The 14022-nt window shown below is 42.6% G+C and overlaps 1 protein-coding gene across 2 annotated transcripts; it reads left to right on the forward strand.

The window, feature by feature from the left end:
• The first annotated feature begins 290 nt into the window (after window positions 1-290).
• On the forward strand, window positions 291-12274 carry LOC129816494 (translationally-controlled tumor protein homolog). 2 transcript variants are annotated; one of them, XM_055871044.1, is made up of 6 exons: window positions 291-379; window positions 1542-1615; window positions 1877-2061; window positions 2237-2342; window positions 2596-9319; window positions 9445-12274. In XM_055871044.1, exons 2-5 carry the CDS (start codon window positions 1550-1552, stop codon window positions 2638-2640), a joined length of 402 nt encoding a protein of 133 aa, XP_055727019.1. In that variant the 5' UTR covers window positions 291-379; window positions 1542-1549; the 3' UTR covers window positions 2641-9319; window positions 9445-12274. The 2 variants fall into 2 exon arrangements, with proteins under 2 accessions (XP_055727019.1, XP_055727020.1); XM_055871045.1 differs by lacking the exon at window positions 291-379 and having other exon boundaries at window positions 1542-1632.
• The last annotated feature ends 1748 nt before the right edge of the window (window positions 12275-14022 follow it).

Genomic DNA, 14022 nt, shown 5'->3' on the forward strand with positions numbered 1-14022 from the left:
AATAGTTTTTGTTTTTAACCTTATGGTCCACTTAGGAGCCTACAACAAGTCACAGTAAAACATGAACATTTTTAACCATACATTTTTTTACATTTTGTTTGTATACAATCTACATTAACAATCTAAATGGACCAAAAAGAGACAATAGAAAAAAACTGTCAATGGCAATGTGAGAAAATTATGGTAACTAGTCTGGCCCTAATTCAGGTAAAAAAAAAATGTTTAATGTAAACCAGGGCGGGATCAGCCAGCGGCGGCTTCCCGCATGCGAGATTCATTTGCAATCGACGCGGAGGGGTGAACATCTCCTGCGAGGACTGCAGCGCGAGGACTGGGCCGCTTTGGGACCCACGGTAGCACCCGCTGCTTGTTGAGAAGAGTAAGAACGATAAGTGCTTTCACGTCAGTCTCCAATAACACCAGAAAAAGTCGCTAGATTTGTCGCTAGTCGCTTTTTTTGAAAATTTGTCTCTAGTGGGGTCTGAATACTCGCTAAATATTTGTCGCTAAGTTGTCAACACTGCCTGAGAATACCAGGTGTTGTAAGCATGAATGTGTAATGCTCCAGAGTGCATTGTTTGTTGCATTAAGCAAATTAAAAACCTTTGAACCCGCAGCAAAAGAAAATCGGGCATAAAATTTACACCTGCCGCTTGCCAAATGCGGGTAGATTTAAGTATTGGCTTGTAAGAATGTGTATTTCAACAGCCACGTTGATGGGTGGTCAATTTGTAGGGCTCTACAATGCGAGAATTACATTCGCATTTGCGAATAAAAATAGTAAAAAGTAAATCATGAGCACATGTGCGAGTTACGATTTATAGCAGAAAAATGCTGCAGTAACTGTTTTAAAAGTTTTTCTGATATTGTTTCATAGCTGGAAATTGCACAAAGAAATACGACACCTATATCCCACCTTCTGGTTGGGGAGCTGAAAGCAAATGCAAAAGGTTTGAGGCATTGTACAGGGCCACACGTAACCTCAGCTGTGTATGTTTTTACTATAAACAGTTTTACTATTACACACGCCGGGGCTTTTAAGAAAAAAGGAATGTTTGGTAATGTAACCAAATGAGAATATTTACTTATCGCGATGCAAAACAGGTGCAGTTTACGGTACTGGGATATGTGGACCTTGTTAGTTAGTCAGCCTGCAGCTGCTTGTGTATCATGCGCGCGATGCCAGATTTGTCAGCTGTCAAAAGGCACTGTCAACTAACAGCAAACGCTATCAATCACTCAATGGTTGAACTGTACATTCGACGATTATCCACATACTAACCATTTGCACACATACTAGTATCTTAATGTTATGCTTCTAATCCAGTTATATTAACATTGTAAACCTAGCAGATCTTGCTAGTATGTCTGTCAGCCGTCTAACAAATAGGGTTAGTGGGCAAGCTCAGCTATGTTAGCCGGCAGCAGCAGTACCTGGCCTGGGGAAGTCTGTAGAGGCCCAAGGCAAACTACCTGACAACAATGTAACCTTGTGACTGTGAACTATTAATGTGGTTACTATTCATTTTGTTTTATTGCAGGGGATGAAATGTTCTCTGACATTTACAAGATCAAAGAATCACCAACTGGGATGTTATTGGAAGTAGAGGGAAAGGTGCGTCTCCATTGCAGGTATAAGCTCTCTGAGTTGTGGTGGTGAGGTGTATTAAGATTTGGAGCCACTTATTGACTTGGGTATCATCTTAACTCAACTCATAGTTTTGCATTATGCCTGAGTTTACATAGACAAGTCCTATCAGATGGTCCTGAAATAGAATACGATGTTTGACAGTAATGGGACCCAACCAGAGTGATTCAGCACTCACTCTCCTCCCTCCTTCCCATCTTCCTCTGGTGTTCCCCCTCCTCCCCTCAGATGGTTAGTAGAACGGAGAATATCGATGACTGTCTGTTGGGGGCAAATGCGTCGGCGGAGGTGCAGGATGACGGCTGCGAGTCCAGCACAGTCAATGGAGTGGACATCGTTCTCAACCACAAACTGCAGGAGACATCCTTCACCAAGGACTCATACAAGGGCTACATCAAGGACTACATGAAGGCGTGAGTGTGTTAGTGACGGGTGTCTGTGCATGTGTTGGGTGTGCTAGGATTGATACAGGCTAGACCCATCAGTCTCCCTGTATGCCCCTCAAAACTGTGACTGTACTTATGTAGATGAAAATATCCTTATTTGAAATGGAAAGCAGTTGTTGAAGGTGTGTGGGGGTGTGTGCAGGATCAAGGCTAAGCTGGAGGAGAATAACCCAGACAGAGAGAAGCCCTTCATGGCTGGAGCTCAGGAGGAGATCAAGAAGATCATGGGCAACATGAAGAACTACCAGGTAACTACTAGTTACAGCTATACATCTACTACTGGCTACGGCAAATTCAGCTACACATGCATTCCTCACATCACATCAACTATTTGGGCTCAGTCAAGCTGTGATGACACCTTTGGAGGAATGGAGTTCCAGGCCTACGAAATTCAACAGTTATGAGCTTGCTAAAAAAAATTAAAAAATGGAGTAACGTGTGAAATTTCAATGACCAAATTTCTCTTCATCCACTTACACTCACTCTCCTAGTTTTTTACAGGTGTATGAACCCAGATGGTATGGTTGGTCTGCTCGACTTCCGTGAGGATGGCATCATTTCCTTCATGACATTCTTCATAGACGGCCTGGAGATCGAGAAATTAGTCCCTTTAGCCCAGTCTACTCATGTCTAACAACACACTGATTATGTTCTAACTTATAACCAGTCTACTCATGTCTAACAACACACTGATTATGTTCTAACTTATAACCAGTCTACTCATGTCTAACAACACACTGATTATGTTCTAACTTATAACCAGTCTACTCATGTCTAACAACACACTGATTATGTTCTAACTTATAACCAGTCTACTCATGTCTAACAACACACTGATTATGTTCTAACTTATAACCAGTCTACTCATGTCTAACACACTGATTATGTTCTAACTTATAACCAGTCTACTCATGTCTAACACACTGATTATGTTCTAACTTATAACCAGTCTACTCGTGTTATAACCACTGTTCTTCTCTCTCGCAGTAACATTCTGGACTAACATGCTAACCGGACACGTCGCGTACGCGAGCGTCGCAAAATAAATGTAGAAATCCATGTTATTAAATTATTGCACCCACACTGCTCGCGTGCGCCAACGATCGTCTGCTTTGCCAACGGCTAAAATAGAAGTCCTTTCTATTTCTGACGCAGATCGCGCTGAAAGTCCTGCCTCTCCCATCTCCTCATTGCTTTATAGAAGCAGGTGCCCACGTGCCATCTCCTCATTGGTTATACCCACGTGGGTGATTGAAAGACTAATTGTTTTGCTGGTTGTCGTGGTAATACTATGAAAGTGTAGATGCCAAGATGAAAAAGCCTGGAAGGAGGAGAGATGACTAGAAATTATTCGGTTGGCCGTTTTATGTGTGGATTAATTTGCCGAGTAGAGGAGCTTGTGCATTTCAGGTAAAATAACAACTCAATGTTTATATCCCAGGACAAATTAGCTAGCAACAGCAAGCTAGCTAAATAGGACAAATTAGCTAGTAACTGCAAGCTAACTAGCTAAATTGCCATACATGTTTAATGCTTTTCGACCTGTCCCCAAATTAATGTCATTGGTTCAGTTTGTTTTGATATTTTAACCTGCGTGTCGTGATCGCGTTTGGTGTAGGGGGACAAAATCCATTTATGCACGGTAGCGCACGATGGCTTACGCGTGCAGCCGGTTTGGGTTCCGTTGAAGAACTTTGCCTCTATTTGCTGCTCAGCTGCATCTCATCTGTCCCACGACCACTGACCAACCAGACGACGACGACTGCCTTACATTTGGATTGAAAGCATTTAGTTACAATTATTATATCTGATTGGAATGGAAGTATTACTTTAAAGTATTATACAGTGGCTTGCGAAAGTATTCACCCCCTTGTCATTTTTCCTATTTTGTTGCCTTACAACCTGGAATTAAAATGTATTTTTGGGGGGTTTGTATCATTTGATTTACACAACATGCCTACCACTTTGAAGATGCAAAATATTTTTTGTGAAACAAACAAGAAATAAGACAAAAAAGCAGAACTTTAGCGTGCATAACTATTCACCCCCCAAAGTCAATACTTTGTAGAGCCACCTTTTGCAGCAATTACAGCTGCAAGTCTCTTGAGGTATGTCTCTATAAGCTTTCCACATCTAGCCACTGGGATTTTGGCCCAATCTTCAAGGCAAAACTGCTCCAGCTCCTTTAAGTTTGATGGGTTCCGCTGGTGTACAGCAATCTATAAGTCATACCACAGATTCTCAATTAGATTGACTAGGCCATTCCAAGACATTTACATTTTTCCCCTTAAACCACTTGAGTGTTGCTTTAGCAGTATGCTTAGGGTCATTATCCTGCTAGAAGGTGAACCTCCGTCCCAGTCTCAAATCTCTGACTGAAATAGGTTTCCCTCAAGAATTTCCCCGTATTTAGCAACATCCATCATTCCTTCAAATCTGTCCAGTTTCCCAGTCCCTGCTGATGAAAAACATCCATAGCATGATGCTGCCACCACCATGTTTCACTGTGGGGATGATGTTCTCGGTGTGATGAGAGGTGTTGTCTTTCCACCAGACATAGCGTTTTCCTTGATGGCCAAAAAGCAAAATTTTTGTGTCATCTAACCAGAGTACCTTCTTCCATATGTTTGGGGAGTCTCCCACATGCCTTTTGGCGAACACCAAACGTGTTGGCTTATTTTTTTCTTTAAGCAATGACTTTTTTCTGGTCACTTCCATAAAGCCCAGCTTTGTGGAGTGTACGGCTTAAAGTGGTCCTATGGACAGATACTCCAATCTCAGCTGTGGACCTTTGCAGCTCCTTCAGGGTTCTCTCTGATTAATGACCCCTTTGCCTGGTCTGTGAGTTTTGGTGGGCGGCCCTCTTTTGGCAGGTAGATTTAATGGTGGTCAATAGATTTAATGGTGGTCTGTGGATGTTCAAAGTTTTGGATGTTTTTTTATAACCCAACCTTGATCTGTACTTCTCCACAACTTTGTCCCTGACCTGTTTGGAGAGCTCCTATTTCATGGTGCTGCTTGCTTGGTGGTGTTGCAGACTCTGGGGCCGTTCAGAACAGGTGTGTGTGTATATATATATATATACATATACTGAGATCATGTTACCCTTAGATTGCACACACGTGGACTTTATTTAACTAACTAAGGTAATTGGTTGCACCAGATCTTATTTAGGGGCTTCGTGACAAAGGGAGTGAATACATATGCACGCACCACTTTTCCCGTTGTTTTTTTTTTCACTTCACCAATTTGGAATATTTTGTGTATGTCCATTACATGAAATCCAAATTTAAATTGCAGGTTGTAATGCAACAAAATAGGAAAAATGCCAAGGGGGGTGAATACTTTTGCAAGGCACTATATGATGCCCAAACCATGTCATGTATATGGGGTTGACTGAAGGGGTGCTGTGACAGTATTTTGGTATTGATTCTGTAAATATATATACATCAACTACCTTTTCTTTTCATTGGTCAGTCTGAGATGTTGCTTTTTCTTTGCAACTCTGCGTAGAAGGCCAGCATCCTGGAGTCGCCTCTTCACTAATGATATTCCATTAAAAATTATCGGTTTCCAGCTACAATAGTCATTTACAACATTAACAATGTCTACACTGTATTTCTGATCAATTTGATGTTATTTTAAATTGACAAAAATAGCTTTTCTTTCAAAAACAGTACTCACTGTTTTCGTTCCTAAGTTCAGTCTTCCAAAGCCTGGTGCAGGTCTACAATTTTGTTTCTGGTGTCCTTTGACAGCTCTTTGGCCTTGGCCATAGTGGAGTTTGGAGTGTGACTGTTTTGAGGTTGTGGACAGGTGTCTTTTATACTGATAACAAGTTCAAACAGGTGCCATTAATACAGGTAACGAGTGGAGGACAGAGGAGCCTCTTAAAGAAGAAGTTACAGGTCTGTGAGAGCCAGAAATCTTGCTTGTTTGTAGGTGACCAAATACTTATTTTCCACCATAATTTGCAAATAGATTCATAAAAAATCCTACAATGTGATTTTTCTGGATTTTCCCCCCTAATTTTGTCTGTCATAGTTGAAGTGTACCTATGATGAAAATTACAGGCCTCATCTTTTTAAGTGGGAGAATTTGCACAATTGGTGGCTGACTAAATACTGTTTTGCCCCACTGTATGTCTATAGGAGAGAGGCAGTTCAGGGCTGGACTCTCTACAGTATCCATGTTCACACAGCTACTGCCTGCACCCTTATTCTGAAAACTAGAAGGAGCATCTGTCTACTTCTAGTGTCAAAAGCCATGTTCTCGTTGGCTGGCCCTCGCTTCATACTCGCCGCCAAACCCACTGGCTCCAGGTCATCTACAAATCTTTGCTAGGTAAAACCCCGCCTTATCTTAGTTCACTGGTCACCATAGCAGCACCCACCCGCAGCACGCGCTCCAGAAGGTATATTTCACTGGTCACCCCCAAAGTCAATTCCTCCTTTGGCCGCCTTTCCTTACAGTTCTCTGCTGCCAATGACTGGAACGAACTGCAAAAATCACTGAAGCTGGAGACTCTAATCTCCCTCACTAACTTCAAGCACCAGCTGTCAGAGGAGCTCACAGATCATTGCACCTGTACATAGCCCATCCAACTACCTCATCCCCATACCGTATTTATTTATTTTGCTCCTTTGCACCCCAGTATCTCTACTTGCACATTCATCTTCTGCACATCTATCACTCAGTGTTTAATTGCAATATCGTAATTACCTCACCACTATGGCCTATTGTATTGCCTTACCTCCCTTATCTTACCTCATTTGCACACACTGTATATATACACACTTCTTTTTTTCTACTGTATTATTGACTGTATGTTTGTTTATTCTCTGTGTTGTATGTATTGAACTGCTTTGCTTTATCTTGGCCAGGTCGCAGTTGTAAATGAGAACTTGTTCTCAACTAGCCTCCCTGGTTAAATGAAGGTGAAAAATAATAATAATATGTTGTAGTTGATAATGTCCACTAGATGTCGGTAGTGGGTAACAGTTGACGCTTCTCCAAATATAATAGATCTGTGTTCGGAATTCTGCCCTACTTATTATGTGTGACTAATCAGGCCTCAGGTAACTATAGTTCACTCGGACATGCTGGTCTCTTTGTGAAGCACCCTGGAGAATGAGGGTTACAGTGGTGGAGTGTAATCTATCCTTGAGAGCTGAGCAGAACAGCTCGCAGCTTACACTCACCTATGGTAATGCAATCATGCAGAAGAGCAGACAGGTTGCTGAATGTGTGTGTGTGTGTGTGACACTAACCACAGGTTGCTTGGCGACCTCCACCAGGTCTTTGATGTTGTAGTACTGGTGTTCCTCGAAGGCGGAGAAGAGCATGTCCATCACCTGCTGTCTGTCTGCTCTCACCATCCTACCCTCAGCCTTCTTTCTCTTCTCATACTCCACCTACACACACACACACAACACACAGCCCACAGAAAACCCACACGGGCAAGGAGGGAGCATGGTAGAAGTGCACATTACAGTTCCAGGTGTATGTTGATCCAACACTATAAAGATATGCATGTAACCTTCAGGAGCATGCAAGCAGGCAGTTACACACACACACACACACACAGAAATGAATGAAGATATAGGGTCTCATTGAGAGAAGCAGAGAAATGAATGAAGATATAGTGTCTGATTGAGAGAAGCAGAGAAATTAATGAAGATATAGGGTCTCATTGAGAGAAGCGTCCCATTGGGCAGAGCAGGTGATAGACACAATGGCACACTCTATGTTGTACAATGGTTGAATAGTGAATATAGCCTATTAGTATAATGCACAGTATTGTCACTACTGTACATATACAGACACAGGCAAGCATGCAGATTCTCAAGTACATTTATTTTCTTTGTTCCTTTTATAGATGAAAGTGCGCAATACTGCCTTATCAAGACACAGAATGATAAAATAGTCAGGCTTAACATAGCAGTTAGACCACCATTTTGTAGGATGAAAGCTGAATTGAGAATGTCATGATTTATTGGTTATGTTAATAACATGTATTTGTGGATCAACAGAACTGCTGTATTAATGTGGGGAATCTGTAAGTGTACTGTCAAATCTCATGTTGGTGAAGCAAGGTAGGTTTATGGAGTCCAGGTGAGTAGGGTATACAATGTCTTTAAACATGTCAGCGTCACATGCATTTCTTTAGTGTTATTGTTTTTCTGGGTGAATAAGGTTCGTAAAATATCCTTGTGATTGGGCGGTAATGCCTAAAGTATGGTAAGCATACGTGGTCTCATCTCATTGGGAACAATAGCAAGGTAAGTTTATGATGAAACTTTCATGTGTTTTGATTAAGTTGATCACATAGTCCTCAGTCATACAATTGTTAATAATGGGATTTTTCTGAATGTCTTTTTTTGTAACATACATTCTATCACAGGTGCAGAATGCAGTGTCCAGTGGACTAACTGGCATAGCCTGCACAGATGAGCAGTAACAACAGAATGCAGTGTCCAGTGGACTAACTGGCATAGCCTGCACAGATGAGCAGTAACAACAGAATGCAGTGTCCAGTGGACTAACTGGCATAGCCTGCTCAGATGAGCAGTAACAACAGAATGCAGTGTCCAGTGGACTAACTGGCATAGCCTGCACAGATGAGCAGTAACAACAGAATGCAGTGTCCAGTGGACTAACTGGCATAGCCTGCACAGATGAGCAGTAACAACAGAATGCAGTGTCCAGTGGATTAACTGGCATAGCCTGCTCAGATGAGCAGTAACAACAGAATGCAGTGTCCAGTGACCTAACTGGCATAGCCTGCACAGATGAGCAGTAACAACAGAATGCAGTGTCCAGTGGACTAACTGGCATAGCCTGCACAGATGAGCAGTAACAACAGAATGCAGTGTCCAGTGGACTAACTGGCATAGCCTGCTCAGATGAGCAGTAACAACAGAATGCAGTGTCCAGTGACCTAACTGGCATAGCCTGCTCAGATGAGCAGCAACAATGGAATGTAGGGACTCGGAGGAACCTTGAACCAAAGCGGTTAAACAGCATCGACTTTACACACCATAAGGCCAGTGACCAATATGCAGAAAAGCATCCAGAATGTCCACCCCTGCCTCCCACTCCTGCATTCCACTCACAGGAGGAATTGAATAGGAGCCTGAGACACCTGAATCTGCCTGTGGGGAGTCTGCTCTATAAGTGTGTTAATGCTGAACCGATAATAATATCACAGCCAGTAGCATCCCAGGTAAAATTTGAATATTTATTTGTGGTTATACCATTTCAATGTATTTGAACTGATGTGTGTCTCCTCTGTTCAATGCTTTCTAACTCCATATAATAACTTAATATAGATTCTCTACTCTTTCCCAGCCACATGGAGAGCATGTCAATTACAACTGGCAGAAGTGCCTGTCCTTCTACAATGACTTTGTGAAACTTGACCCAACCCAGTCGACTGCTTTGGAACAGTTCACAAAGGAGCAGAGTGCCTCACACTTGTGGCATGACTCAAGTAAGCTTTGATTTACTGCAAGCTCAGCCAAGAAGTTCCCTGTCAGGGAATCCAACAACCCTGTTAAGTTTCTCCAGAAGCATCTGTATCCCAGGTTCCAAGGGAATGCAGCCACATGCTACGGGAAAGATAATGTGCTGATGGCCACCCAGTGGCTAGCAGACTGTGGATACTCTGTTGACCACAGAGGCACTGTTGTCAGGGTTGAAGAGCCATGGCCCTGACTGAGTGCTGAACTCCAAGGAGCTGTTGGCGATCAGGTGTCCCGTCATTGTTAAGGCCAGTGATTCTCTGGATGATGTCTTCAGTGGGAAAGCCTGTGATGTGCAGGTGGTGGAGGGCACAGCCCAACTGCAACCACATGGGCCACGTGGCTACTACATGCAGCTGCAAATTGGTATGTTTTGCACAGGACTTAGAGAAAGTAAGGTGCTCATCTGGACTCTGTCCAAGCAATTTGTCATCCCTGTTCCCTATGATGCACAGTTCTGAGCAGAGGCTGTCCTGAGGTTGAAGGCATTCTACTTTACACTTTTTTTTGCTGCCATTTATTGTTGAAGAGCATCAGGCAGGCAAACTCATTGAGTGACAAATAAACTCAGCAAAAAAAGAAATGTCCTCCCACTGTCAACTGCATTTATTTTCAGCAAACTTAACATGTGTAAATATTGGTATGAACATAACAAGATTCAACAACTGAGACATAAACTGAACAAGTTCCACAGACATGTGACTGACAGAAATGGATCAATGTGTTCCTGAACAAAGGGGGGTGTCAAAATCAAAAGCAACAGTCAGTATCTGGTGTGGCCACCAGCTGCATTAAATAATGCAGTGCATCTCCTCCTCATGAACTGCACCAGATTTGCCAGTTCTTGCTGTGCTTGCTGTGACCCCACTCTTCCACCAAGGCACCTGCAAGTTCCTGTACATTTCTGGGGGGAATGGCCCTAGCCCTCACCCTCCGATCCAACAGGTCCCAGACGTGCTCAATGGGATTGAGATCCGGGCTCTTTGCTGGCCATGGCAGAACACTGACATTCCTGTCTTGCAGGAAATCATGCACAGAACGAGCAGTATGGCTGGTGCCATTGTTATGCTGGAGGGTCATGTCAGGATGAGCCTGCAGGAAGGGTACCACATGAGGGAGGAGGATGTCTTCCCTGTAACGCACAGCATTGAGATTGCCTGCAATGACAACAAGCTCAGTCAAATGATGCTGTGACACACTGCCCCAGACCATAACGGACCCTCCACCTCCAAATAGATCCCGCTCCAGAGTACAGGGCTCGGTGTAACGCTCATTCCTTCGACAATAAACGCGATTCCGACCATCACCCCTGGTGAGACAAAACTGCGACCCGTCAGTGATGAGCACTTTTTGCCAGCCTTGTCTGGTCCAGCGACGGTGGGTTTGTGCCCATAGGTAACGTTGTTGACGGTGATGTCTGGTGAGGACCTGCCTTACAACAGGCCTACAAGCCCTCAGTCTAGCCTCTCTCAGCCTATTGCGGACAGTCTGAGCACTGATGGAGGGATTGTGTGTTCCGGGTGTAACTCGGGCAGTTGTTGTTGCCATCCTGTACCTGTCCCGCAGGTGTGATGTTCAGATGTACTGATCCTGTGCAGGTGTTGTTACACGTGGTCTGCCACTGCGAGGACGATCGGCTGTCCGTCCTGTCTCCCTGTAGTGCTGTCTTTGGCGTCTCACAGTACGGACATTGCAATTTATTGCCCTGGCCACATCTGCAGTCCTCATGCCTCCTTGCAGCATGCCAGCAGCATACCACCCTGCATACCACTGCTGGCTTGCTTCTGAAGCTAAGCAGGGTTGGTCCTGGTCAGTCCCTGGATGGGAGACCAGATGCTGCTGGAAGTGGTGTTGGAGGGCCAGTAGGAGGCACTCTTTCCTCTGGTCTAAAAAAAAATATCCCAATGCCCCAGGGCAGTGATTGGGGACACTGTCCTGTATAGGGTGCCGTCTTTCGGATGGGACGTTAAACGGGTGTCCTGACTCTCTGAGGTCATTAAAGATCCCATGGCACTTATCGTAAGAGTAGGGGTGTTAACCCCGGTGTCCTGGCTAAATTCCCAATCTGGCCCTCAAACCATCATGGTCACCTAATAATCCCCAGTTTACAATTGGCTCATTCATCCCCCTCCTCTCCCCTGTAACTATTCCCCAGGTCGTTGCTGCAAATGAGAACGTGTTCTCAGTCAATTTACCTGGTAAAATAACGGTAAAATAAAAAAATAAAAAAATAAAAATAAGGCAAGTTCACACAGATGAGCAGGGACCCTGGGCATCTGTCTTTTGGTGTTTTTCAGAGTTAGTAGAAAGGCTTCTTTAGTGTCCTATGTTTTCATAACTGTGACCTTAACTGTCTACCGTCTGTAAACTGTTAGTGTCTTAACGACCGTTCCACAGGTGCATGTTCATTAATTGTTTATGGTTCATTGAACAAGCATGGGAAACAGTGTTTAAACCCTTTACAATGAAGATCTGTGAAGTCATTTGGATTTTTACGAATTATCTTTGACATACAGGGTCCTGAAAAAGGGACATTTCTTTTTTTGCTGAGTTTATATGCAGCTCTTTAGTATGTAGTCTGATGTCTCTCCTGTTTGCAGTTACTATTAGCAACTTGTTTTTCAATTAAAATACCTGACTTAATGCATCAACAGTCACAGTATTGTAGAATTTTTCTTTATTTTTTTATTTTAATTTATATTAATGAGTATGTAAAACAAATAATTAAGTTCAGTTGTTATAGAATTAATTGAAATGTATTTAACGTAACTTTTGACACATAACTTTAATTCATATTGGGAAATCGACCATGTGAATGGCATTTGACTGGCCAGTTCATTCAACATCTTCATGAATGATATCGCCACGCAGGTTACACAGGGCAGCACAGATTCAAAGTATTTTGTCCATTTTAGATGAGAGTTTGATTGGTTGTGTCTGTGAGATGATTCTAAACCGTTTGAGCCTTTGAATTAGGCATTCCACATGAACCCTCATGTTAGCTATCCATCTTGTACATGTGCTGTCCTCTTACAGCTATGCGTCTCTTTTTGTGAAAGCTGGAATTGTTAATTTGACCTTCCTCTCATGTAGCAGATCAAGGATTGTGAAGCACCGGTCAGCCATGACCTCATTTGATTTTTGCATGTGATTTAACTTCACTAGGGTAGGGGGCAGCATTTGTTATTTTGGATGAAAAGTGTGCCCAAATTAACCTGCTTGCTACTCAGCCATAAAAGCTAGAATATGCATATAATTAGTAGATTTGAATAGAAAACACTCTGAAGTTTCTAAAACTATTTGAATGATGTCTGTGAGTATAACAGAACTCATATGGCAGGCAAAAACCTGAGAAAAAATCCAACCAGGAAGTGGGAAATCTGAGGTTTGTAGTTTTTCAACTCATTGCCTATCGAATATACAGTGTCTATGGGGTCATATTGCACTTCACAAGGCTTCCACTAGATGTCAACAGTCTTTAGAACCTTGTTTGAGGCTTCTACTGTGAAGTGGGGGCGAATGAGAGGGGATTGAGTAAGGTCTCTCCCAGAGTGCCGTGAGCTGACCACGTGCGTTCACGTGAGAGATAGCTTGCGTTCCATTGCAATTCTAAAGACAAAGGAATTCTCCGGTTGGAACATTATTGAAGATTTATGTTAAAAACATCTAAAGATTGATTCTATACATCGTTTAACATGTTTCTACGGACTGTAACGGAACTTTTAGATTTTTCGTCTACACCTAGTAATCGCGCCTCATGAATTTTCATTACTGGGCTAAACGCGCGAACAAAAAGGAGGTATTTGGACAAAAATTATGGACTTTATCGAACAAATCAAACATTTATTGTGGAACTGGGATTCCTGGGAGTGCATCCTGATGAAGATCATCAAATGTAAGTGAATATTTATAATGCTATTTCTGACTTCTGTTGACTACACAACATGGCGGATATCTGTATGGCTTGGTTTTGTGTCTGAGCGCTGTACGCAGATTATTGCATGGTGTACTTTTTCCCGTAAAGTTTTTTTGAAATCTGACACAGCGGTTGCATTAAGGAGAAGTTTATCTAAAGTTCCACGTTTAATACTTGTATCTTTTAGCAATGTTTATTATGAGTATTTCTGTAAATTGATGTGGCTCTCTGCAAAATCACCGGATGTTTTGGAACTACTGAACATAACGCACCAATGTAAACTGAGATTTTTGGATATAAATATGAACTTTACCGAACAAAACATACATGTATTGTGTAACATGACGTCCTATGAGTATCATCTGATGAAGATCATCAAAGGTTAGTGATTAATTTTATCTCTATTTCTGCTTTTTGTGACTCCTGTCTTTGGCTGGAAAAATGGCTGTGTTTTTCTGTGACTTAGCTCTGACCTAACATAATCGTTTG

The sequence above is a fragment of the Salvelinus fontinalis genome, chromosome 19, assembly GCF_029448725.1.
Source record: "Salvelinus fontinalis isolate EN_2023a chromosome 19, ASM2944872v1, whole genome shotgun sequence".
In the NCBI taxonomy this organism is placed as follows: domain Eukaryota; kingdom Metazoa; phylum Chordata; class Actinopteri; order Salmoniformes; family Salmonidae; genus Salvelinus; species Salvelinus fontinalis.

What these genes read in the sequence shown, in the direction of transcription:
- LOC129816494 (XM_055871044.1), top strand. Translation starts at nt 1,550, where the DNA reads ATGTTCTCTGACATTTACAAGATCAAAGAATCACCAACTGGGATGTTA. An exon ending in TATTGGAAGTAGAGGGAAAG is followed by an intron (nt 1,616 to 1,876) that starts GTGCGTCTCCAT and finishes TCCTCCCCTCAG; the next exon opens with ATGGTTAGTAGAACGGAGAA. An exon ending in GCAACATGAAGAACTACCAG is followed by an intron (nt 2,343 to 2,595) that starts GTAACTACTAGT and finishes AGTTTTTTACAG; the next exon opens with GTGTATGAACCCAGATGGTA.